This window comes from Crocuta crocuta, unplaced genomic scaffold (genome assembly GCF_008692635.1).
Source record: "Crocuta crocuta isolate KB4526 unplaced genomic scaffold, BGI_CrCroc_1.0 scaffold562, whole genome shotgun sequence".
Taxonomy (NCBI): Eukaryota; Metazoa; Chordata; class Mammalia; order Carnivora; family Hyaenidae; genus Crocuta; species Crocuta crocuta.
The window spans coordinates 1,271,616-1,296,347 of NW_027531012.1; the positions used below are offsets into that span (position 1 = coordinate 1,271,616).

General features: G+C 40.2%; 1 protein-coding gene across 1 annotated transcript; it reads right to left on the minus strand.

Annotated features, from left to right (window-relative positions):
* Positions 1 to 812: 812 nt before the first annotated feature.
* CALHM6 (calcium homeostasis modulator family member 6) lies at positions 813 to 9,392 on the minus strand. The gene is made up of 3 exons (XM_077770836.1): positions 9,302 to 9,392; positions 2,003 to 2,112; positions 813 to 1,364 (listed from the first exon to the last, which is right to left on the minus strand). Exons 1-3 carry the CDS (start codon positions 9,390 to 9,392, stop codon positions 942 to 944), a joined length of 624 nt encoding a protein of 207 aa, XP_077626962.1. The 3' UTR covers positions 813 to 941.
* Positions 9,393 to 24,732: the final 15,340 nt, after the last annotated feature.

A 24,732-nucleotide genomic window follows, 5' to 3' on the forward strand; every position in this document is an offset into this window, starting at 1 on the left:
CACTCCTTTTTCCACAAGAAAATCAGAACAGTCCTCCTAAAATGCTCATGGGATGAAAACCAAAATCCTTCCCATGACTCCAAGGACCTGTGCGAACTGTCCCTTGCTCATTTTTTCCAGTCACCTCTAAGGCTTCCAGCTGTGCTCAGATCGGTCTCACCTCAGTCTTTGTCCTGCTGTTCCGCAAACTGAAATGCTCTTCTGTTCCTCAGGTTTCAGTTTCTAACAGATTTCCCCAGCCCCCTCCCATACTCTAAATCAGGCCACAACGGGTATTTCTGTTTGTTTGCCTGGAATGGGTTTTATCTGACCTCCCTACTCTGTCAAAGCTGTGTAATAACTATACCAGGGTTTATAACACAATCTTCTCTACTTTTGTGCATATTTGAAATTTACCAAAATAAACAGTTTTAAAATGTGCCCTCTGACCCTACAAACAAACCAACAGTTAGGCTTGCAATTATCCTGGTTTTTCATTCTTTGTATTTTGAAAAAATTGACTTTCCTATTCATGATAATTTTGTTTGCTTGTTTAGTAGCTACATTAGAGCCATAAGATGTCATATTTTAAAGTTCGAAACAATTTATTATCTGCAAGAAAGTGAATTTGAAATTAACATCAGATAACCTAAAAGAAAGGTCACAAGTTCAATCATTCTTTCGCTGTTTTGCTACTAAAGCCTTTTACCTGACAACATTATTATTCATTGAAAAGGACCCTGAACTAGGGATATAAGACTTCTGATCTAGCTCCAGTTTGTCACTTTGACAAAATCATTTGACTTTGCTTCCTTTTTTAAAAATGAATATAATAAAGTTCTCAATTTTTTTATTTAAAATTATTTCCACAATTTGAAAAATCGAAAAAAAAACAGTCCTAAACAATTTTTTAAAAAGGAAGCGATAACTCAAGAGAACTTTCCTTGTAGCCGTTAATAAGGTCATAACTCAGCAGTAGTGTGCATACCAGGTGTGTCTACAAAGCCGAGAATGGGAATCACTGCATCACCATCTTTGGATCTGATGCTCTGACTCTTCTCCTTTCTATTAACATATTTGTGCAACATGCTATAGTACTGCTCCTTTGGATTGAAAGTATATAGTGATGAAATTTGCTGCCAGTCTCTAATGCTTGGGGTGCTGTATTGCTTCGGATGTGAGCACTCAAAGAAACATTTCACATTCTCTTTGGCCAATTCTGTCGCATGCTCTGTGGCTTGATTTTTAAGGATCTGCTGCTCCTGTTCCATATAGATTTTCCAAAATTTCAGCTGCAGAAAACTAACTGGAGAAAGGCATCGGATGACAGAGGTAAAAATCAGATGGAGGATGATAACAACTGCTATCAGGATCCAGCCCAGCACCTGAGGAAAAGACCACGAAACAGAGATTTGGTGGCATTTTTTCATTAAAAAAATTCAGAATCCTTACATAAAGTATGAACTACTCACAGTTATGCTGATGTACAAGCAACAGTTTTAGGTCTTAGTCTCTTAAGAGAAAGAAGAGGTGGTAACCTCCCAACCGCCTCAGTACAACCGCTTGACAGGTCATTTTCCAAGTCCCGCCGAGGGCCCAGGGAAAAGCCTCTATGTCACGCGGCTAGAATCGAAACCGTGGAATTTCGGCAAATCCAATAAAACCAGCATTCATTTTCAAGACTCTCTGAGCTTTACATTCCCCGAAGCGGTGCGGGGCAGTGGCCTTAGAGCCGGGAAGACTCATTTTATTGTAACAACTCTGCCTTCCTCCGGCCGCACAAACACCTTGACCTGGACTTGGTGTTTTGGCTAAAAAGAGAATAATGTAGGGTAGGAGCTAAAGGGCCTGGCGCGGTATCCGGCACAGAGCAGGTGCCTTCCCTACTTTTGGTTCGTTGTACTGAAATAGTTGCCGTTCCAGTTTGTCTTCCGGGGTCGCGTGTCGGGGGCGAGGGCGCCGGCTCCCACCTCCCCCGGCCCCTCTCCCTTCCTCCCAGCAGCGTCCAGCGCGCGCCCCTGACCTGAGACTGGGCCTTGAGCTCCTTCAGGAGGTCCTGCGCGTCGGGCGCCCGGGCCTGGTGGCAGGGCGCCAGCGGCAGCTGGGACCCGCAGNTCCCCTCTTGTCCTGCTTCTGGACAGAATCACCAGCCTAATTCACACTGACTTCTCTGGTCTCCCACTGGTCATTAGACTGAATATATTGTATTGACTTCTGCCTCCTTTATTACCCCAGGTATGTCCTAACACTGTCAGTACCTGGACAAATGTCCAATTTTTACTCAGTGACCACCAAGTTGATCAGAGGTGGGTGGTGAGGCAGGGGAGACATGGTTATTCGAAAAACACTGATTGAACCCCCAAAATCCCAACTGCAGCTGTATCTAACTAACGTGTTGTTTCCTCCACCTTCACGTTTCTCAAAAAGCATCATCGCTCTGACTCAAACTGTAACCATTTCGGCGAAATGGAGCCATTTTGGTGTGTGGCTCCAGAGTGAGGTGAGATGTACTTGAAAGAACATAGGCTCTGGAGTCAGGTGCATTGTGTCTGCGTGTGTATTTAATAAGTTCGCCCCTCTGAGACCCTGCATTCCCATTTGTAAAAGCAGAATAGTCCTGCTTTTCAAGATTGTTGAGACAAGTAAATCGAGTACCATATGTAAAACACCTTTATATATAAGGTGTGCCCATTAAATGAATGTTTAATGTGAGGGGTTACCTTTTACATCGCAATGCTGGGAAGAGACAACAAATAACTGTGTTGTACATAATTTAAGAATGTGTATTAATGCTCAGTTTTAGACCAAGAGTTATATTCAGTGAGTCAATGATCCTCTCCTGCCTGAAGAGAATTGGTGTGCCCTTCGTGGTCCACCACGAGGTCCTCACTACAAGGAGGGTATCTGGTTATGGAGTCTGGGTGGGCAGGTCACAGTGAACTGGTTACTGTCAGCACCCATCCATCAGGTATGCCTTATTTACCTGGGAAGAGTAAGTAGGCTAAAGAACCATGTGGCTTGTTAGAGAATGGGAAAGAAATGTATTATTCTTTTCTTAGTCCAACTTGCCTTCTTAGCAACCTCCCAGTACCAGTGCCTGGCACAAAATCACCATTCCTTAGCATTTTGATGAAAAGCTATTCTCTCTATGTGAGTCTTAAGAAGATGTCCACAGATCAGAGCCTAAATTGCCATGCAGGACAGTTGAGGACCATTTCTCTGTCCCTGTAAACTTGCAGCAAAAGTCTGTATTTGAGGCACATCACTTCTACTATAACTATCATCTCTTTATTTCTGTATCTCAAAAATTTTTTTCTCCTGTTTTCCCTCAGGTGGTTCTGCCCTCTTATTGTTAGATTCTTCTTCACTCCCACCACACATCTCCTAAAGATGTTGCCTTCCCCCTCCACACTTTCCACATTTCNTTTCATAAGCTAAGTCGCAGCAAAGCCCGGCTCAAGTTCTAGTACCTCCGAGATCTTCTGTTCCCCTCTTGTCCTGCTTCTGGACAGAATCACCAGCCTAATTCACACTGACTTCTCTGGTCTCCCACTGGTCATTAGACTGAATATATTGTATTGACTTCTGCCTCCTTTATTACCCCAGGTATGTCCTAACACTGTCAGTACCTGGACAAATGTCCAATTTTTACTCAGTGACCACCAAGTTGATCAGAGGTGGGTGGTGAGGCAGGGGAGACATGGTTATTCGAAAAACACTGATTGAACCCCCAAAATCCCAACTGCAGCTGTATCTAACTAACGTGTTGTTTCCTCCACCTTCACGTTTCTCAAAAAGCATCATCGCTCTGACTCAAACTGTAACCATTTCGGCGAAATGGAGCCATTTTGGTGTGTGGCTCCAGAGTGAGGTGAGATGTACTTGAAAGAACATAGGCTCTGGAGTCAGGTGCATTGTGTCTGCGTGTGTATTTAATAAGTTCGCCCCTCTGAGACCCTGCATTCCCATTTGTAAAAGCAGAATAGTCCTGCTTTTCAAGATTGTTGAGACAAGTAAATCGAGTACCATATGTAAAACACCTTTATATATAAGGTGTGCCCATTAAATGAATGTTTAATGTGAGGGGTTACCTTTTACATCGCAATGCTGGGAAGAGACAACAAATAACTGTGTTGTACATAATTTAAGAATGTGTATTAATGCTCAGTTTTAGACCAAGAGTTATATTCAGTGAGTCAATGATCCTCTCCTGCCTGAAGAGAATTGGTGTGCCCTTCGTGGTCCACCACGAGGTCCTCACTACAAGGAGGGTATCTGGTTATGGAGTCTGGGTGGGCAGGTCACAGTGAACTGGTTACTGTCAGCACCCATCCATCAGGTATGCCTTATTTACCTGGGAAGAGTAAGTAGGCTAAAGAACCATGTGGCTTGTTAGAGAATGGGAAAGAAATGTATTATTCTTTTCTTAGTCCAACTTGCCTTCTTAGCAACCTCCCAGTACCAGTGCCTGGGACAAAATCACCATTCCTTAGCATTTTGATGAAAAGCTATTCTATGTGAGTCTTAAGAAGATGTCCACAGATCAGAGCCTAAATTGCCATGCAGGACAGTTGAGGACCATTTCTCTGTCCCTGTAAACTTGCAGCAAAAGTCTGTATTTGAGGCACATCACTTCTACTATAACTATCATCTCTTTATTTCTGTATCTCAAAAATTTTTTTCTCCTGTTTTCCCTCAGGTGGTTCTGCCCTCTTATTGTTAGATTCTTCTTCACTCCCACCACACATCTCCTAAAGATGTTGCCTTCCCCCTCCACACTTTCCACATTTCACCGTGAACAAATCCCTTTATATCTACAACCTTTATGCTGATGGCTTTATCCAAATCTCCCGTAACTATAACCAAACTAAAATGTGCCCCTCTGTCCTCTTGAGTGAGGTTTATTTTATTCTTGCACATTTCTCAAAACAAGAAGGAGGAGGATTAGCTGCCATTCTCCCATTACAATGTCCATCTTCTAGTAGTTTATTCTCCACTAAGACTCAATCTACTCACACAACTTCTTCTCTCACTTCACTCTTGCCATCCGTGCTCATTCGCTGCATTTATCAAGACTTTTGCATCTGGTGACAGCTTTCCTCTTCTTCCTAGCTCCTGTTATTTATTCAAGGATTTGGTTCAAATATTTTTAGTTATGGGAACTTTCATTTTGTTGGTCCCCTATCTGACTAGAGTAATTCGTTTGTTAACAGTTTATGAGTTCATTTGTTCATTCAATCATTCATCTAAAATATTTAATACCCCCTCAGGATATGATAGGAACTTATAAGAATGCCTGGTATTATAAGGAATAACACAAATAGATACCCTCCTTTCATTGAGCTTGTATTAGTGAGGAGATCGATAGGGGAGGCAACTCTCAAGGTTTTGCAAATAATTAAAATAGAATCATATAGTAGAGAGTTTCCTGAAAAAGCCATTGCAAGGGGAAGACATTTAAGGATAAATCTGAATGACCAAAGCTCTGGAGTTCAAGGGATCTTGGAATTCTGTGGTTAGAAAGAAAGCCAGAGTGATGGGACATTAAAGGTGAGAAGGCAGTTGGCACATTTTGAGGGCAGAGCTGCAGGTGATTGGTTGGGTTTAGGGGCTTTATAGACCACAGTATGTGGTTTAGAATCCTGCCCCTGAAACTCATTACAGACTGAGCTGCTTCCTGGCCTATTATCCTGTCAGCTTATGTCTCCAAACACTACCTCCTGGGGTTGCCACCACCGTGCTCCCCAGCTTATTACAGGTTACCATTACTGTGAGAGTCTGGGTTCTGTCTGCCAGTCTGAATTTTCTTCCAGCACCAGCAGATGAGTATCTATCCTGCTGGTGATATCCCTGACATCTATCCCTGCCATCTCTAGAGCAGTGGGTGGTTCTAGTTCTGAGTCTAGTGAGTTCTGAGTCTGAAGATTACCCAGCCCTTTGTACCCAGCTCTGTTTGGAGAAGAAATTGCTGAGAGTTCAGCGCTTAGTGGAAATAGAGTAACATACTAATGGTGTGGAGAGGATTCAAGAATTTTCTCTTGAGAGTACACTAAATAATATTTGAGAGACCTTTACACTTTTGAAAATCTATAATTTAACACCAATTTACTTTAGCTTTTAAAAAATGCGTGAGAGATTCTCATGGTAAGCACATTGGAAAACCAATGGTTATGGGTTTGGTTTTGTTTTAACCATAGTACTTTGTTTCTCAGCACTATCATTACCACTGTCAGAATGGGTTTCAGAAACCACAAAAAGAAAATGTCATGGAAAAGAAAAGAAAAGAAACTCTTGAAAGAATTTCACACTGTGAATCTAAAAGTTCCTTCTAGAACATACTTAAACATCATAAAAGCCATATATCAAAAGCCCACACTAATATCATCCTCAATGGGGAAAAATTGAGACCTCTCCCCCTGAGATCAGGAACTCGACAGGGATGTCCACTCTCACCACTGTTGTTTAACATAGTGTTGGAAGTCCTAGCATCAACAGACAACAAAATGAAATAAAAGGCATCAAAATGGAGGAAGAAGAAGTCAAACTTTCATTTTGCATAGATTACATGATAATCTACATGGAAAACCCAAAAGACTCCACCAAAAGACTGCTAGAACTAATCCATGAATTCAGCAGAGTCCCAGGGTACAAAATCAATGTACGGAAGTCAGTTGTATTTTTATACACCAATAATGAAGCAGCAGAAAGAGAAATAAAGAAACTGATCCTATTCACAGTTGCACCAAGAACCATAAAATACCTAGAAATAAACCTACCCAAAGATGTAAAAGATCTGTGTGCTGAAAACTATAAAAAGCTTATGAAAGAAATTGAAGATGCAAAGAAATGGAAAAACATTCCATGCTCACAGATCAGAAGAATAAATATTATTAAAATGTCAATACTACCCAAAGCAATCTGCACATTCAATGCAATCCCAATACAAACTATACCATCATTCTTCTCAAAGCTAGAACAACAATCCTAAAATTTGTATGGAACCACAAAAGACTCCGAATAGGCAAAGTAATACTGAAGAAGAAAACCAAAGTGGGAGGCATCACACTCCCAGACTTTAGCCTCTACTCCAAAGCTGTAATCATCAACACAGTATGGTATTGACACAAAACCAGACACACAGAGCAATGGAAGAGAATAGAGAACCCAGAATTGGACCCATAAATGTATGACCAACTAATCTTTGACAAAGCAGGGAAGGGCATCCAATGGAAAAAAGATAGTCTTTTTAGCAAATGGTGCTGGGAGAACTGGACCTCAACATGTAGAAGAATGAAACTAGACCACTCTCTTACACTGTACACAAAAACAAACTCAAAATGGATGAAAGACCTAAATGTGAGACAGGAAACCATCAGAACCCAAGAGGAGAAAGCAGGCAACAGCCTCTTTGGCAAGGGAAACAACATCTCCAAAGGCAAGGGAATTGAAAGCAAAAATGAACTATTGGGACCTCATCAAGATAAAAAACCTTCTGCACTGCAAAGGAAACAATCAACAAAACTAAAAGTCAACCGACGGAATGGGAAAAGATATTTGCAAATGACACATTGGATAAAGTACTAGTATCCAAAATCTATAAAGAACTCACCAAGCTCCACACACACCCCTCAAAAATAATCCAGTGATGAAATAGGCAGAAGACTTGAACAGACACTTTTCCAAAAAAGACATCCAGATGGCCAACAGACACATGAAACGATGCTCAACGTCCCTCATCATCAGGGAAATACAAATCAAAGCCACACTGAGATATCACCTCATACCAGTCAGAGTGGCTAAAATGAACAAATCAGGAAACTATAGATGCTGGTGAAGATGTAGAGAAATGGGAACCCTCTTACACTGTTGGTGGGAATCCAAACTAGTGCAGCTGCTCTGGGAAACAGTGTGGAGGTTCCTCAAAAAATTAAAAATAGAACTACCCTATGACCCAGCAATAGGAATTTACCCAAGGGATATAGGAGTGCTGATGCACAGGGGCACATGTATCCCTATGTTTATAACAGCACTTTCAACAATAGCCAAATTATGGAAAGAGCCTAAATGTCCATCAGCTGATGAATGGATAAAGAAGATGTCATTTATATATACAATGGAATACTACTTGGCAATGAGAAAGAATAAAATCACGCCATTTGCAGCAACGTGGATGGAACTGGAGGATATTATGCTAGGTGAAATAAGCAGAGAAAAATAGATACCATATGTTTTCACTCATATGTGGATCTTGAGAAACTTAACAGATGGCCATGGATGAAGGGAAGGTGAAAAAAATAGTTACAAGCAGGGAGGGAGGCAAACCATAAGAGACCCTTAAATACAGAGAACAAACTGAGGGTTGATGGTGGGGGGGAGGGGAAAATGGGTGATGGGCATTGAGGAGGGCACTTGTTGGGATAAGCACTGGGTATCATATGTAAACCAATTTGACAACAAATTATATTAAAAAAAATAAAAGTGCCTTTTAGTCATCTTCGAGTGAGCTAGTTCTCAAACATTATTCTCGGTAGTCTTCATGAGAATTCAGACTAGTGGTATGATCCTGCTTGGAATATGACTGCTAAATTTTAGCAGCATGTTGATCCTGGCCCCAAGACCCATCCAGGAGAGTAAAGTCAAACCAAATTTAACTATTATGTAGGTATCCACCATGTACAAGACACAACTTTAAATGCCAAAAATAACAAGCTATTTTTAAAAATCTGACAGTCTTAGAGAATTCTTTTCTGTGCATTATAATTTATGGATTTATTGTTTATGTATGTATTTGAAAATCTTAGCCTGTTATTTTTTGAGGATTTTTGAATGTTTTTTTTAAAATGTTTAAGGTTTTATTTCTGAGAGAGAGAGAGCGAGAGAGCAGGGGAGGGTCAGAAGGAGAGGGAGATACAGAATCGAAAGCAGGCTCTAGGCTCTGAGCTAGCCGTCAGCACAGAGCCTGTCGCGCGGCTCAAACCCACGAACCATGAGATCATGACCTGAGCCGAAGTCGGACGCTTAACGGACTGAGCCACCTAGGCGCCCCGAGGATTTTTGAATGTTTATCAATGTTCTTTCAATGGAAGTTTAAAGCAGAAGGAGGGAAAGATCATACCCTTTTCCTAACACAGGAATGTCATTTATTAAATGGCAATCCCATGACGTTTCAAGTAACCTTACAGATTATTTTCTCTTTTTCTTAGCATGAATTTTCTAAAGCTATCACAAAATTTTAAATGTTCACTGAATCACACACTAAAAATATTTTTTTTCAAAAGATGATTATTTTAACTCTGAGAATCTAGATGTGGCCAGTCTTTACTGTCATCACTGTTGTCATTATCATTGTCATCATCTGACACCTTAAGTCTATTAAAGGTTCTACTTTTCCCTCCATGGTTCTCAAAACCCATGTCTATTTGGAATTTTGGTAAATTAAATTATGTTTTTCTATTGACTCAAATTATTTCATAGGTGATTGTAATGTGTGCTAGCGCTTCATTGTCAATGGCCACTTACTTATACTTTGCTTCATCACAAGCCTCAGTTCCCCTGCAGTCAAATTTGGTTTCCATTTTGTGAACTATGATCAAAGATTTGGATTTCCAAAGATAATAATAGTGAATAGCAAATAAGACTAAAGGACAAGAATAAAGAAAAAAGTAATTCAATAGGAGGAAATTTGGGTTTCTTCAAATTATAAATAAAGTTATTGCAAAATCCCCCCAAAAATTACATTAACTCTATGGAGAACTTAAAAAGTGTTGTGGAAGATCTTTCCTAAAAGATATATCACACGAGGGGCACCTGGCTGGCTAAATTGGTACAGCTTGTGACTCTTGATCATGAGTTCAAGTCCCACCTTGCATATAGAGATTACTTAAAATAAATAAAATAAAGTAAGAATATATCATATGAAATATGCCACATGTTGAAAATAGTCACATCTATGCAAATGGAATACAAGGTAAGTGCATATGATTGAGGTAGATCTGTATGTTCTGGTATGGGTGAAAAGACAGAGTTGACATGTTAATTGGAAAAGGTAAACAAAAATTCTGCATGTCATACGTTTGTGTAAAAAAAGAAAAGAAAAAGAAAATCTATATATCTCCCTTGCAGATGCGTACAATATTCTGCAAGATTAAAAAATACTGTCAAGGGGTGGCTTGATGGCTCAGTTGGTTAAGTGTCTGACTTGGGCTCAGGTCATGATCTCATGGTTCATGGTTTTGAGCCCCACATCAGGCTCTGTGCTATCAGCACAGAGCTTGCTTTGGACCCTTGTCTCTTTCTCTCTCTCTGCTCCTCCCCAGCTTGCTCTCTCCCTCTCTTTCAAAAATAAATAAACTTAAAAAAATACTGTCAATGTTTACCTTTGAGAAGTAATGGAGAGGGTTGGAAATGAATGCAGGGAGAGAGCAATCTCTCTTGTATATTTTTCTTCAGTGTTTGCCTTTTTTAAAACACGGAAGTTTCTTCTACAATTAAAAAACACTAAACATGAAATGTCTTCATCTAATGGAGTCTCTGAGGAACAAGTCTGGAAAGAGGCTTTTCACAGGGTCTTTGTCCTTCCTTCTCTACACAAAGGGCTTATGTCAAGGGTTGCTCCCTGAGCCTGGAATGCCATAATTCACCTCTCCTTGCCAAAAGTAATAAATCATAGTGAGAAACTGACTGTGTTTGAAGAATACAGATGATAAAGAAACTGAGTGTTTGAGAACAAGAAGATGGCAAAAAGCAGCAGGAGGAGAAGAGGAAAAGATCAAGTTGAAAGGTTGGAATTGGGTGGCATTTGTCCAAATCTTGGGGGAAACAGAATGGAAAGACCCATCTGCCTCCTCTTCAACCCTACTCTGTAGAGTATCCTATGTACCCATTACTGTCACAGAAACAAGGCAGAAAGGAAAGGCAGATGGTAAAGAAAGGAGATGGGTGAGAGTTTAGATCGTGGAGGTTTTGAAGGGTAATAGACAGTTAGCTTCCAGCAGTTTAGAAACCACCATTGCTTCTTTTAAATGTTGATCCAGACAAGTTTTTCCGGAGTTTCCAGGAGCTACCTGTTTTGGCCTAGCTTCATTAAAAACAAGCTATATATTGGGAAAATCCAGAAAACCAATAGTGTTTGATGAGCTAAGATATTGTTTAATGTAGGCTGGGAACTGTTCCTAACTAAGCAACAGAGTTAGGGAAACAGAAGTGATTTCAATTTATCCCAGGATCTCTTTCCTGGGAGGCTATTATCAGGTTGCAAGAACAGTAAGAAAAGAAATACCATTAAAGTGTTACTCTTTTCTCATGGAAGGAGGAGGGAGTTGGGGCAGATATTAGAAAGCACTCTGGGAATTCATTACTTAATTGAAATGGCTTCTCATCTGTACACATGGACAGGTAATCTTCAGGGCTACTAGAAAACCAGGCTGGAGGGATACCACTGTCTTCTAGATGGAGTCTTGGCCTCTTCCCAGGAACCCCACACTCTCCTTGCTCCAGCCCTGGGGGCTGCATACTCTTCTCCTGTAGGAAGTAACTCTGTCTTCTTTAGGGATTGCTTTTCAACGATGAGCTTATAGGTCATCTTCTCTGTGTCCACATTCTTCTACTAGGCAGCATTTGCATCTTGGGAAAGTTTGGGTAATTCCATAATACCCTGCCTCCAAGGCATTTTCTGGTCCTTCTTCCTGTTTGTTATAGACAGTGCTGTGATCAGAATACGTCCCCAACATTCATACATTGAAACCCTAACCTCCAAAAGTGATGGTATTAGTAAGTGGGACCATTCTGAGGTGTTTAAGTCATGAGAGTCTTCAAGAGTGGGATTAGTGCTCTTATAAAAGAGGCTCCAGCAAGATCTCTAGCTCCTAGGGGGTGGATATCTCCCAATAGCCATTCAGTTTTTCAGCACATTCTTGTGGTCTACTTTACTGTAAGGGGACGAGGACATGTAATCTTTCCATTTGCCGGAAGGAAAGGAACAATCATTAGTTCTACTATAGGCTACTCTTTTGTGTCACTTCTTTTCCCACTCCTGAACTCACTAACCTTCTCCCCACCCCCACAAAAAAAACCCCACAAATGAAACAAAACAAAACACACACACACACACACACACACACACACACACACACACNCCAGTGAAAAGGATACATTTTACTTGGGCAGACAGGAAAACACTCGATTCTCCCTTGTTGTAACCACCCTAGTTCCCAAGCCAACTCTGAGTCAGGACAAATGATTACCAAAAAAACTGGTCATTTACAGGAAACATTACTCAAGGACAAATTTCTAGTTTCTCGTTCATAAGCTAAGTCGCAGCGAAGCCCGGCTCAAGTTCTAGTACCTCCGTGATCTTCTGTTCCCCTCTTGTCCTGCTTCTGGACAGAATCACCAGCCTAATTCACACTGACTTCTCTGGTCTCCCACTGGTCATTAGACTGAATATATTGTATTGACTTCTGCCTCCTTTATTACCCCAGGCATGTCCTAACACTGTCAGTACCTGGACAAATGTCCAATTTTTACTCAGTGACCACCAAGTTGATCAGAGGTGGGTGGTGAGGCAGGGGAGACATGGTTATTCGAAAAACACTGATTGAACCCCCAAAATCCCAACTGCAGCTGTATCTAACTAACGTGTTGTTTCCTCCACCTTCACGTTTCTCAAAAAGCATCATCGCTCTGACTCAAACTGTAACCATTTCGGCGAAATGGAGCCATTTTGGTGTGTGGCTCCAGAGTGAGGTGAGATGTACTTGAAAGAACATAGGCTCTGGAGTCAGGTGCATTGTGTCTGCGTGTGTATTTAATAAGTTCGCCCCTCTGAGACCCTGCATTCCCATTTGTAAAAGCAGAATAGTCCTGCTTTTCAAGATTGTTGAGACAAGTAAATCGAGTACCATATGTAAAACACCTTTATATATAAGGTGTGCCCATTAAATGAATGTTTAATGTGAGGGGTTACCTTTTACATCGCAATGCTGGGAAGAGACAACAAATAACTGTGTTGTACATAATTTAAGAATGTGTATTAATGCTCAGTTTTAGACCAAGAGTTATATTCAGTGAGTCAATGATCCTCTCCTGCCTGAAGAGAATTGGTGTGCCCTTCGTGGTCCACCACGAGGTCCTCACTACAAGGAGGGTATCTGGTTATGGAGTCTGGGTGGGCAGGTCACAGTGAACTGGTTACTGTCAGCACCCATCCATCAGGTATGCCTTATTTACCTGGGAAGAGTAAGTAGGCTAAAGAACCATGTGGCTTGTTAGAGAATGGGAAAGAAATGTATTATTCTTTTCTTAGTCCAACTTGCCTTCTTAGCAACCTCCCAGTACCAGTGCCTGGCACAAAATCACCATTCCTTAGCATTTTGATGAAAAGCTATTCTCTCTATGTGAGTCTTAAGAAGATGTCCACAGATCAGAGCCTAAATTGCCATGCAGGACAGTTGAGGACCATTTCTCTGTCCCTGTAAACTTGCAGCAAAAGTCTGTATTTGAGGCACATCACTTCTACTATAACTATCATCTCTTTATTTCTGTATCTCAAAAATTTTTTTCTCCTGTTTTCCCTCAGGTGGTTCTGCCCTCTTATTGTTAGATTCTTCTTCACTCCCACCACACATCTCCTAAAGATGTTGCCTTCCCCCTCCACACTTTCCACATTTCACCGTGAACAAATCCCTTTATATCTACAACCTTTATGCTGATGGCTTTATCCAAATCTCCCGTAACTATAACCAAACTAAAATGTGCCCCTCTGTCCTCTTGAGTGAGGTTTATTTTATTCTTGCACATTTCTCAAAACAAGAAGGAGGAGGATTAGCTGCCATTCTCCCATTACAATGTCCATCTTCTAGTAGTTTATTCTCCACTAAGACTCAATCTACTCACACAACTTCTTCTCTCACTTCACTCTTGCCATCCGTGCTCATTCGCTGCATTTATCAAGACTTTTGCATCTGGTGACAGCTTTCCTCTTCTTCCTAGCTCCTGTTATTTATTCAAGGATTTGGTTCAAATATTTTTAGTTATGGGAACTTTCATTTTGTTGGTCCCCTATCTGACTAGAGTAATTCGTCTGTTAACAGTTTATGAGTTCATTTGTTCATTCAATCATTCNAGAATGGGAAAGAAATGTATTATTCTTTTCTTAGTCCAACTTGCCTTCTTAGCAACCTCCCAGTACCAGTGCCTGGGACAAAATCACCATTCCTTAGCATTTTGATGAAAAGCTATTCTATGTGAGTCTTAAGAAGATGTCCACAGATCAGAGCCTAAATTGCCATGCAGGACAGTTGAGGACCATTTCTCTGTCCCTGTAAACTTGCAGCAAAAGTCTGTATTTGAGGCACATCACTTCTACTATAACTATCATCTCTTTATTTCTGTATCTCAAAAATTTTTTTCTCCTGTTTTCCCTCAGGTGGTTCTGCCCTCTTATTGTTAGATTCTTCTTCACTCCCACCACACATCTCCTAAAGATGTTGCCTTCCCCCTCCACACTTTCCACATTTCACCGTGAACAAATCCCTTTATATCTACAACCTTTATGCTGATGGCTTTATCCAAATCTCCCGTAACTGTAACCAAACTAAAATGTGCCCCTCTGTCCTCTTGAGTGAGGTTTATTTTATTCTTGCACATTTCTCAAAACAAGAAGGAGGAGGATTAGCTGCCATTCTCCCATTACAATGTCCATCTTCTAGTAGTTTATTCTCCACTAAGACTCAATCTACTCACACAACTTCTTCTCTCACTTCACTCTTGCCATCCGTGCTCATTCGCTGCATTTATCAAGACTTTTGCATCTGGTGACAGCTTTCCTCTTCTTCCTAGCTCCTGTTATTTATTCAAGGATTTGGTTCAAATATTTTTAGTTATGGGAACTTTCATTTTGTTGGTCCCCTATCTGACTAGAGTAATTCGTCTGTTAACAGTTTATTAGTTCATTTGTTCATTCAATCATTCATCTAAAATATTTAATACCCCCTCAGGATATGATAGGAACTTATAAGAATGCCTGGTATTATAAGGAATAACACAAATAGATACCCTCCTTTCATTGAGCTTGTATTAGTGAGGAGATCGATAGGGGAGGCAACTCTCAAGGTTTTGCAAATAATTAAAATAGAATCATATAGTAGAGAGTTTCCTGAAAAAGCCATTGCAAGGGGAAGACATTTAAGGATAAATCTGAATGACCAAAGCTCTGGAGTTCAAGGGATCTTGGAATTCTGTGGTTAGAAAGAAAGCCAGAGTGATGGGACATTAAAGGTGAGAAGGCAGTTGGCACATTTTGAGGGCAGAGCTGCAGGTGATTGGTTGGGTTTAGGGGCTTTATAGACCACAGTATGTGGTTTAGAATCCTGCCCCTGAAACTCATTACAGACTGAGCTGCTTCCTGGCCTATTATCCTGTCAGCTTATGTCTCCAAACACTACCTCCTGGGGTTGCCACCACCGTGCTCCCCAGCTTATTACAGGTTACCATTACTGTGAGAGTCTGGGTTCTGTCTGCCAGTCTGAATTTTCTTCCAGCACCAGCAGATGAGTATCTATCCTGCTGGTGATATCCCTGACATCTATCCCTGCCATCTCTAGAGCAGTGGGTGGTTCTAGTTCTGAGTCTAGTGAGTTCTGAGTCTGAAGATTACCCAGCCCTTTGTACCCAGCTCTGTTTGGAGAAGAAATTGCTGAGAGTTCAGCGCTTAGTGGAAATAGAGTAACATACTAATGGTGTGGAGAGGATTCAAGAATTTTCTCTTGAGAGTACACTAAATAATATTTGAGAGACCTTTACACTTTTGAAAATCTATAATTTAACACCAATTTACTTTAGCTTTTAAAAAATGCGTGAGAGATTCTCATGGTAAGCACATTGGAAAACCAATGGTTATGGGTTTGGTTTTGTTTTAACCATAGTACTTTGTTTCTCAGCACTATCATTACCACTGTCAGAATGGGTTTCAGAAACCACAAAAAGAAAATGTCATGGAAAAGAAAAGAAAAGAAACTCTTGAAAGAATTTCACACTGTGAATCTAAAAGTTCCTTCTAGAACATACTTAAACATCATAAAAGCCATATATCAAAAGCCCACACTAACATCATCCTCAATGGGGAAAAATTGAGACCTCTCCCCCTGAGATCAGGAACTCGACAGGGATGTCCACTCTCACCACTGTTGTTTAACATAGTGTTGGAAGTCCTAGCATCAACAGACAACAAAATGAAATAAAAGGCATCAAAATGGAGGAAGAAGAAGTCAAACTTTCATTTTGCATAGATTACATGATAATCTACATGGAAAACCCAAAAGACTCCACCAAAAGACTGCTAGAACTAATCCATGAATTCAGCAGAGTCCCAGGGTACAAAATCAATGTACGGAAGTCAGTTGTATTTTTATACACCAATAATGAAGCAGCAGAAAGAGAAATAAAGAAACTGATCCTATTCACAGTTGCACCAAGAACCATAAAATACCTAGAAATAAACCTACCCAAAGATGTAAAAGATCTGTGTGCTGAAAACTATAAAAAGCTTATGAAAGAAATTGAAGATGCAAAGAAATGGAAAAACATTCCATGCTCACAGATCAGAAGAATAAATATTATTAAAATGTCAATACTACCCAAAGCAATCTGCACATTCAATGCAATCCCAATACAAACTATACCATCATTCTTCTCAAAGCTAGAACAACAATCCTAAAATTTGTATGGAACCACAAAAGACTCCGAATAGGCAAAGTAATACTGAAGAAGAAAACCAAAGTGGGAGGCATCACACTCCCAGACTTTAGCCTCTACTCCAAAGCTGTAATCATCAACACAGTATGGTATTGACACAAAACCAGACACACAGAGCAATGGAAGAGAATAGAGAACCCAGAATTGGACCCATAAATGTATGACCAACTAATCTTTGACAAAGCAGGGAAGGGCATCCAATGGAAAAAAGATAGTCTTTTTAGCAAATGGTGCTGGGAGAACTGGACCTCAACATGTAGAAGAATGAAACTAGACCACTCTCTTACACTGTACACAAAAACAAACTCAAAATGGATGAGAGACCTAAATGTGAGACAGGAAACCATCAGAACCCAAGAGGAGAAAGCAGGCAACAGCCTCTTTGGCAAGGGAAACAACATCTCCAAAGGCAAGGGAATTGAAAGCAAAAATGAACTATTGGGACCTCATCAAGATAAAAAACCTTCTGCACTGCAAAGGAAACAATCAACAAAACTAAAAGTCAACCGACGGAATGGGAAAAGATATTTGCAAATGACACATTGGATAAAGTACTAGTATCCAAAATCTATAAAGAACTCACCAAGCTCCACACACACCCCTCAAAAATAATCCAGTGATGAAATAGGCAGAAGACTTGAACAGACACTTTTCCAAAAAAGACATCCAGATGGCCAACAGACACATGAAACGATGCTCAACGTCCCTCATCATCAGGGAAATACAAATCAAAGCCACACTGAGATATCACCTCATACCAGTCAGAGTGGCTAAAATGAACAAATCAGGAAACTATAGATGCTGGTGAAGATGTAGAGAAATGGGAACCCTCTTACACTGTTGGTGGGAATCCAAACTAGTGCAGCTGCTCTGGGAAACAGTGTGGAGGTTCCTCAAAAAATTAAAAATAGAACTACCCTATGACCCAGCAATAGGAATTTACCCAAGGGATATAGGAGTGCTGATGCACAGGGGCACATGTATCCCTATGTTTATAACAGCACTTTCAACAATAGCCAAATTATGGAAAGAGCCTAAATGTCCATCAGCTGATGAATGGATAAAGAAGATGTCATTTATATATATATATAATGGAATACTACTTGGCAATGAGAAAGAATAAAATCACGCCATTTGCAGCAACGTGGATGGAACTGGAGGATATTATGCTAGGTGAAATAAGCAGAGAAAAATAGATACCATATGTTTTCACTCATATGTGGATCTTGAGAAACTTAACAGATGGCCATGGATGAAGGGAAGGTGAAAAAAATAGTTACAAGCAGGGAGGGAGGCAAACCATAAGAGACCCTTAAATACAGAGAACAAACTGAGGGTTGATGGTGGGGGGGAGGGGAAAATGGGTGATGGGCATTGAGGAGGGCACTTGTTGGGATAAGCACTGGGTATCATATGTAAACCAATTTGACAACAAATTATATTAAAAAAAATAAAAGTGCCTTTTAGTCATCTTCGAGTGAGCTAGTTCTCAAACATTATTCTCGGTAGTCTTCATGAGAATTCAGACTAGTGGTATGATCCTGCTTGGAATATGACTGCTAAATTTTAGCAGCATGTTGATCCTGGCCCCAAGACCCATCCAGGAGAGTAAAGTCAAACCAAATTTAACTATTATGTAGGTATCCACCATGTACAAGACACAACTTTAAATGCCAAAAATAACAAGCTATTTTTAAAAATCTGACAGTCTTAGAGAATTCTTTTCTGTGCATTATAATTTATGGATTTATTGTTTATGTATGTATTTGAAAATCTTAGCCTGTTATTTTTTGAGGATTTTTGAATGTTTTTTTTAAAATGTTTAAGGTTTTATTTCTGAGAGAGAGAGAGCGAGAGAGCAGGGGAGGGTCAGAAGGAGAGGGAGATACAGAATCGAAAGCAGGCTCTAGGCTCTGAGCTAGCCGTCAGCACAGAGCCTGTCGCGCGGCTCAAACCCACGAACCATGAGATCATGACCTGAGCCGAAGTCGGACGCTTAACGGACTGAGCCACCTAGGCGCCCCGAGGATTTTTGAATGTTTATCAATGTTCTTTCAATGGAAGTTTAAAGCAGAAGGAGGGAAAGATCATACCCTTTTCCTAACACAGGAATGTCATTTATTAAATGGCAATCCCATGACGTTTCAAGTAACCTTACAGATTATTTTCTCTTTTTCTTAGCATGAATTTTCTAAAGCTATCACAAAATTTTAAATGTTCACTGAATCACACACTAAAAATATTTTTTTTCAAAAGATGATTATTTTAACTCTGAGAATCTAGATGTGGCCAGTCTTTACTGTCATCACTGTTGTCATTATCATTGTCATCATCTGACACCTTAAGTCTATTAAAGGTTCTACTTTTCCCTCCATGGTTCTCAAAACCCATGTCTATTTGGAATTTTGGTAAATTAAATTATGTTTTTCTATTGACTCAAATTATTTCATAGGTGATTGTAATGTGTGCTAGCGCTTCATTGTCAATGGCCACTTACTTATACTTTGCTTCATCACAAGCCTCAGTTCCCCTGCAGTCAAATTTGGTTTCCATTTTGTGAACTATGATCAAAGATTTGGATTTCCAAAGATAATAATAGTGAATAGCAAATAAGACTAAAGGACAAGAATAAAGAAAAAAGTAATTCAATAGGAGGAAATTTGGGTTTCTTCAAATTATAAATAAAGTTATTGCAAAATCCCCCCAAAAATTACATTAACTCTATGGAGAACTTAAAAAGTGTTGTGGAAGATCTTTCCTAAAAGATATATCACACGAGGGGCACCTGGCTGGCTAAATTGGTACAGCTTGTGACTCTTGATCATGAGTTCAAGTCCCACCTTGCATATAGAGATTACTTAAAATAAATAAAATAAAGTAAGAATATATCATATGAAATATGCCACATGTTGAAAATAGTCACATCTATGCAAATGGAATACAAGGTAAGTGCATATGATTGAGGTAGATCTGTATGTTCTGGTATGGGTGAAAAGACAGAGTTGACATGTTAATTGGAAAAGGTAAACAAAAATTCTGCATGTCATACGTTTGTGTAAAAAAAGAAAAGAAAAAGAAAATCTATATATCTCCCTTGCAGATGCGTACAATATTCTGCAAGATTAAAAAATACTGTCAAGGGGTGGCTTGATGGCTCAGTTGGTTAAGTGTCTGATTTGGGCTCAGGTCATGATCTCATGGTTCATGGTTTTGAGCCCCACATCAGGCTCTGTGCTATCAGCACAGAGCTTGCTTTGGACCCTTGTCTCTTTCTCTCTCTCTGCTCCTCCCCAGCTTGCTCTCTCCCTCTCTTTCAAAAATAAATAAACTTAAAAAAATACTGTCAATGTTTACCTTTGAGAAGTAATGGAGAGGGTTGGAAATGAATGCAGGGAGAGAGCAATCTCTCTTGTATATTTTTCTTCAGTGTTTGCCTTTTTTAAAACACGGAAGTTTCTTCTACAATTAAAAAACACTAAACATGAAATGTCTTCATCTAATGGAGTCTCTGAGGAACAAGTCTGGAAAGAGGCTTTTCACAGGGTCTTTGTCCTTCCTTCTCTACACAAAGGGCTTATGTCAAGGGTTGCTCCCTGAGCCTGGAATGCCATAATTCACCTCTCCTTGCCAAAAGTAATAAATCATAGTGAGAAACTGACTGTGTTTGAAGAATACAGATGATAAAGAAACTGAGTGTTTGAGAACAAGAAGATGGCAAAAAGCAGCAGGAGGAGAAGAGGAAAAGATCAAGTTGAAAGGTTGGAATTGGGTGGCATTTGTCCAAATCTTGGGGGAAACAGAATGGAAAGACCCATCTGCCTCCTCTTCAACCCTACTCTGTAGAGTATCCTATGTACCCATTACTGTCACAGAAACAAGGCAGAAAGGAAAGGCAGATGGTAAAGAAAGGAGATGGGTGAGAGTTTAGATCGTGGAGGTTTTGAAGGGTAATAGACAGTTAGCTTCCAGCAGTTTAGAAACCACCATTGCTTCTTTTAAATGTTGATCCAGACAAGTTTTTCCGGAGTTTCCAGGAGCTACCTGTTTTGGCCTAGCTTCATTAAAAACAAGCTATATATTGGGAAAATCCAGAAAACCAATAGTGTTTGATGAGCTAAGATATTGTTTAATGTAGGCTGGGAACTGTTCCTAACTAAGCAACAGAGTTAGGGAAACAGAAGTGATTTCAATTTATCCCAGGATCTCTTTCCTGGGAGGCTATTATCAGGTTGCAAGAACAGTAAGAAAAGAAATACCATTAAAGTGTTACTCTTTTCTCATGGAAGGAGGAGGGAGTTGGGGCAGATATTAGAAAGCACTCTGGGAATTCATTACTTAATTGAAATGGCTTCTCATCTGTACACATGGACAGGTAATCTTCAGGGCTACTAGAAAACCAGGCTGGAGGGATACCACTGTCTTCTAGATGGAGTCTTGGCCTCTTCCCAGGAACCCCACACTCTCCTTGCTCCAGCCCTGGGGGCTGCATACTCTTCTCCTGTAGGAAGTAACTCTGTCTTCTTTAGGGATTGCTTTTCAACGATGAGCTTATAGGTCATCTTCTCTGTGTCCACATTCTTCTACTAGGCAGCATTTGCATCTTGGGAAAGTTTGGGTAATTCCATAATACCCTGCCTCCAAGGCATTTTCTGGTCCTTCTTCCTGTTTGTTATAGACAGTGCTGTGATCAGAATACGTCCCCAACATTCATACATTGAAACCCTAACCTCAAAAAGTGATGGTATTAGTAAGTGGGACCATTCTGAGGTGTTTAAGTCATGAGAGTCTTCAAGAGTGGGATTAGTGCTCTTATAAAAGAGGCTCCAGCAAGATCTCTAGCTCCTAGGGGGTGGATATCTCCCAATAGCCATTCAGTTTTTCAGCACATTCTTGTGGTCTACTTTACTGTAAGGGGACGAGGACATGTAATCTTTCCATTTGCCGGAAGGAAAGGAACAATCATTAGTTCTACTATAGGCTACTCTTTTGTGTCACTTCTTTTCCCACTCCTGAACTCACTAACCTTCTCCCCACCCCCACAAAAAAAACCCCACAAATGAAACAAAACAAAACACACACACACACACACACACACACACACACACACACACACAAGTCCAAACATGGAGCTCACAGTCCAGAGTTTGGGTGGTGTGTTACAGTCTCTACATCAGGTCTTCATGTGGCCCTTCTTGGGCTACAGACCCATGAACTAACAGTAATAGATTAATCTGTCCCCTCCACAGACAGTGTACAGTGAAGGAACAGGGCCAGAACAACCATAAGAAACACTTCATTCTGAAAGGAAAAAATGGAAGCCAGCAGCAGGCACTGATTGACCTGTTATGTTTCTGAAATTATTTCTGGGCAAACAGCAGAAGGGTCTCTACTCTAAGCAAGGCAGTTGAAAAATGCTCCTTGAATCTCTTGACTCTACCCTCTGAAGAGTCTTCTTATGTTATTGTCCTTGGCCACATACTCAATGGGTATATGCTCTTCTGGGAGTAGACTAGTGTTCTTAGTTCATGTGCTGCTTGTACAATGTTGGAGACCACAAGTCCAGTTGGGTTTATGATTCCTTTGACTGAAATAGCTCCCAAAATTATTTAGTAAGATTCTTGTCTCTGATTTCAGTAAGATATATTTGCCAATACAGTAACAGTTCTTTTCAAAACACAGTTCTCAGATCTACTATGTGCTTTTGCTTTCTTGCCCGTCTCTTCTTCCCTCTCCCCCCAATAATTTGTATGTATCTGTCTTTTTCTCTTGCCAGTACAGGTACCCTGAGTAAACATGAGACTATAGTTTTCTATGGGAAAGCTACACCTTTATTTTGATCTTTCTATGGCTCTTGCCAATTGAATGCCTTAATTTTATCTTTTCCCCAAAGTTCCTGAACTTATTGAGAGGTATTGATAGGTGCAGAAGCCATATTTTTAATTTGGCCTTCCCATGGGTTTATTTTAATGGACTTTGTCTTTCAAGGCTTCCTTAAATTCTGTCTTGAGTTTGGAGTCTAAAACATGTCAGGTTTTCCAATTTTGCAAGTCCTCACTTTTCTGAAATATTTTTATTCCTTCTCACTTTTGCTTACAAACCAACCAATTCTTTTTTGAGCTTATAAAGTCTTGCCAAAACATAGCCAGCAGCAATCAACAGACACTAGAAACATTGTTTTCTAATTATTTCTCCTAGAGCCACATTTTCTTTAGCTGCATAATCTTTCCAAATTAATGCAGAAGTTCATTTTATCAGCAACCAAATAAGAATTGTGGCCTCACTAGCTGCCATTATCAACTTCCATGCTGTTCACCACTAGCTTACTAAACTAACACCACATATTTTAGGAAGGGAAGTGAAACTTCCTTAAGCAATCTAATAATAAAACGTAGAAAAAGTTATTTCCTTTTAGTTGTCGTCTACGCTGAAGTAAAAAAGAAAAATTCCTCCCATATTTCATCCTCATATGTGTGGGTATGGGAAGATAGTGAAGAAATGGGGCAGATAGTGAGGAAGATGAGAAATTATTATTATCATGGAAGTGCCCCCACATCAAATACCAATATTTGGTCCAAACTGGTCACAAGGCTCCACCAAACGGGGAGTACAGTCCCCTCCTGTGCCTTAAAGGCGAAGAGAACTGGACAAACATGAGCATGTGAAGTCTATCATGCCTTGTATGCTCAGGTTTTCTAAATTCCCCCATCCACCCCTTAGTTTTCTTTTACACCTATTTGTTTTCTTATTTCAAAGAACAGTTTTTTCATCTTTTATTTGTTGCTTATTATTTTTTCATCTCCCCAGCTAAGATTATAGGTTTAATGATGACAAGGATCTAACTCCTTTTTAGTTACACAAGCCTTAGCATAATGCCCAGGACATTATAGGCATTCAATAAATATCTGTGGGTATAAGGAGTGAATTAATGGATGAATGCATGAATGAATGGAAGGATGGATGGATGGATGGATGGATGGATGAGAAGCAGACTTGGATTCTTCTCTTCTCTTTCTGCAGAGTCAGCACCATGTCTACTTTGCTTAGCTCAGAACCTGAACCCTTCTACAGAGATCATGTCTGTCTGAGCCTCCTGAATTGCCAAACTTGTGACAAACAATAGGTAATCCTATCCAGGGAGATACAGGGCAACATCATGGAGATAACAGGGCCATAAGACAGGTTCCAGGTATAGCTGAAGGGCCATCTGGACACCCACTCCCACCCACTTTCGTCAGAGTCACCAAAGCTACAGTGGGGGCTGGGGGTGGAGCTGCAGGCGCTGACAGAGTAGTGAGGCTCCCACAACTTCCTCCTTCCTGCCCAGCTCAGCTTGTTTACTCAGCAGAGTTGTCTGGTGTATAGCACTCATCTTCCCCACAACCAGCCGCATTTCTCCACCTTCCCATAACACACATAGCTGAATTTCTTAAGGGAGGGATTTTTCTTTTTAGGTTTTGTGGACACTAAGTCTCAAGTTTGACTACTGTGACTCCACTTTGGCCCTCTACCTGACATCCTCCAGGAGTGCCAGGCACCTGACTTACTTTATTAACTTAATTAAAGTTTGGATTAATGACACTCTTCTGGCTCTCTTCCTAACTTGGTGACTGTTCATCTAAGTGTTCTTCCCAGGCTCCTCTCCAACCATTAATATTGGTACTCACTAAAATTCAATCGTTTCCACATACACTTCCTGAATCATCTCCTATTGGTGCACCACTAGCTAGATGTGTGACCTTGGGCAAGCTATTGACCTCCGTGTGCCTCAGTTCTTTCTCCTGTGAAATGGAAAGAATAGTATTATGTGCCTCCTTGGGTGTTGTGAAGACTAAATGAGTTGAAACAGGTAACATTCTTTTTTAAAAATTTTATTAAGTTTTTAATTTTAATTGAGTATTGCTAACATACAGTGTTCTGTTAGTTTCAATTGTATGATATAGTAATTCAATAATTCTATACATTACTCAGTGCTTATGACGATAAGGGTACTCTTAATTCCCA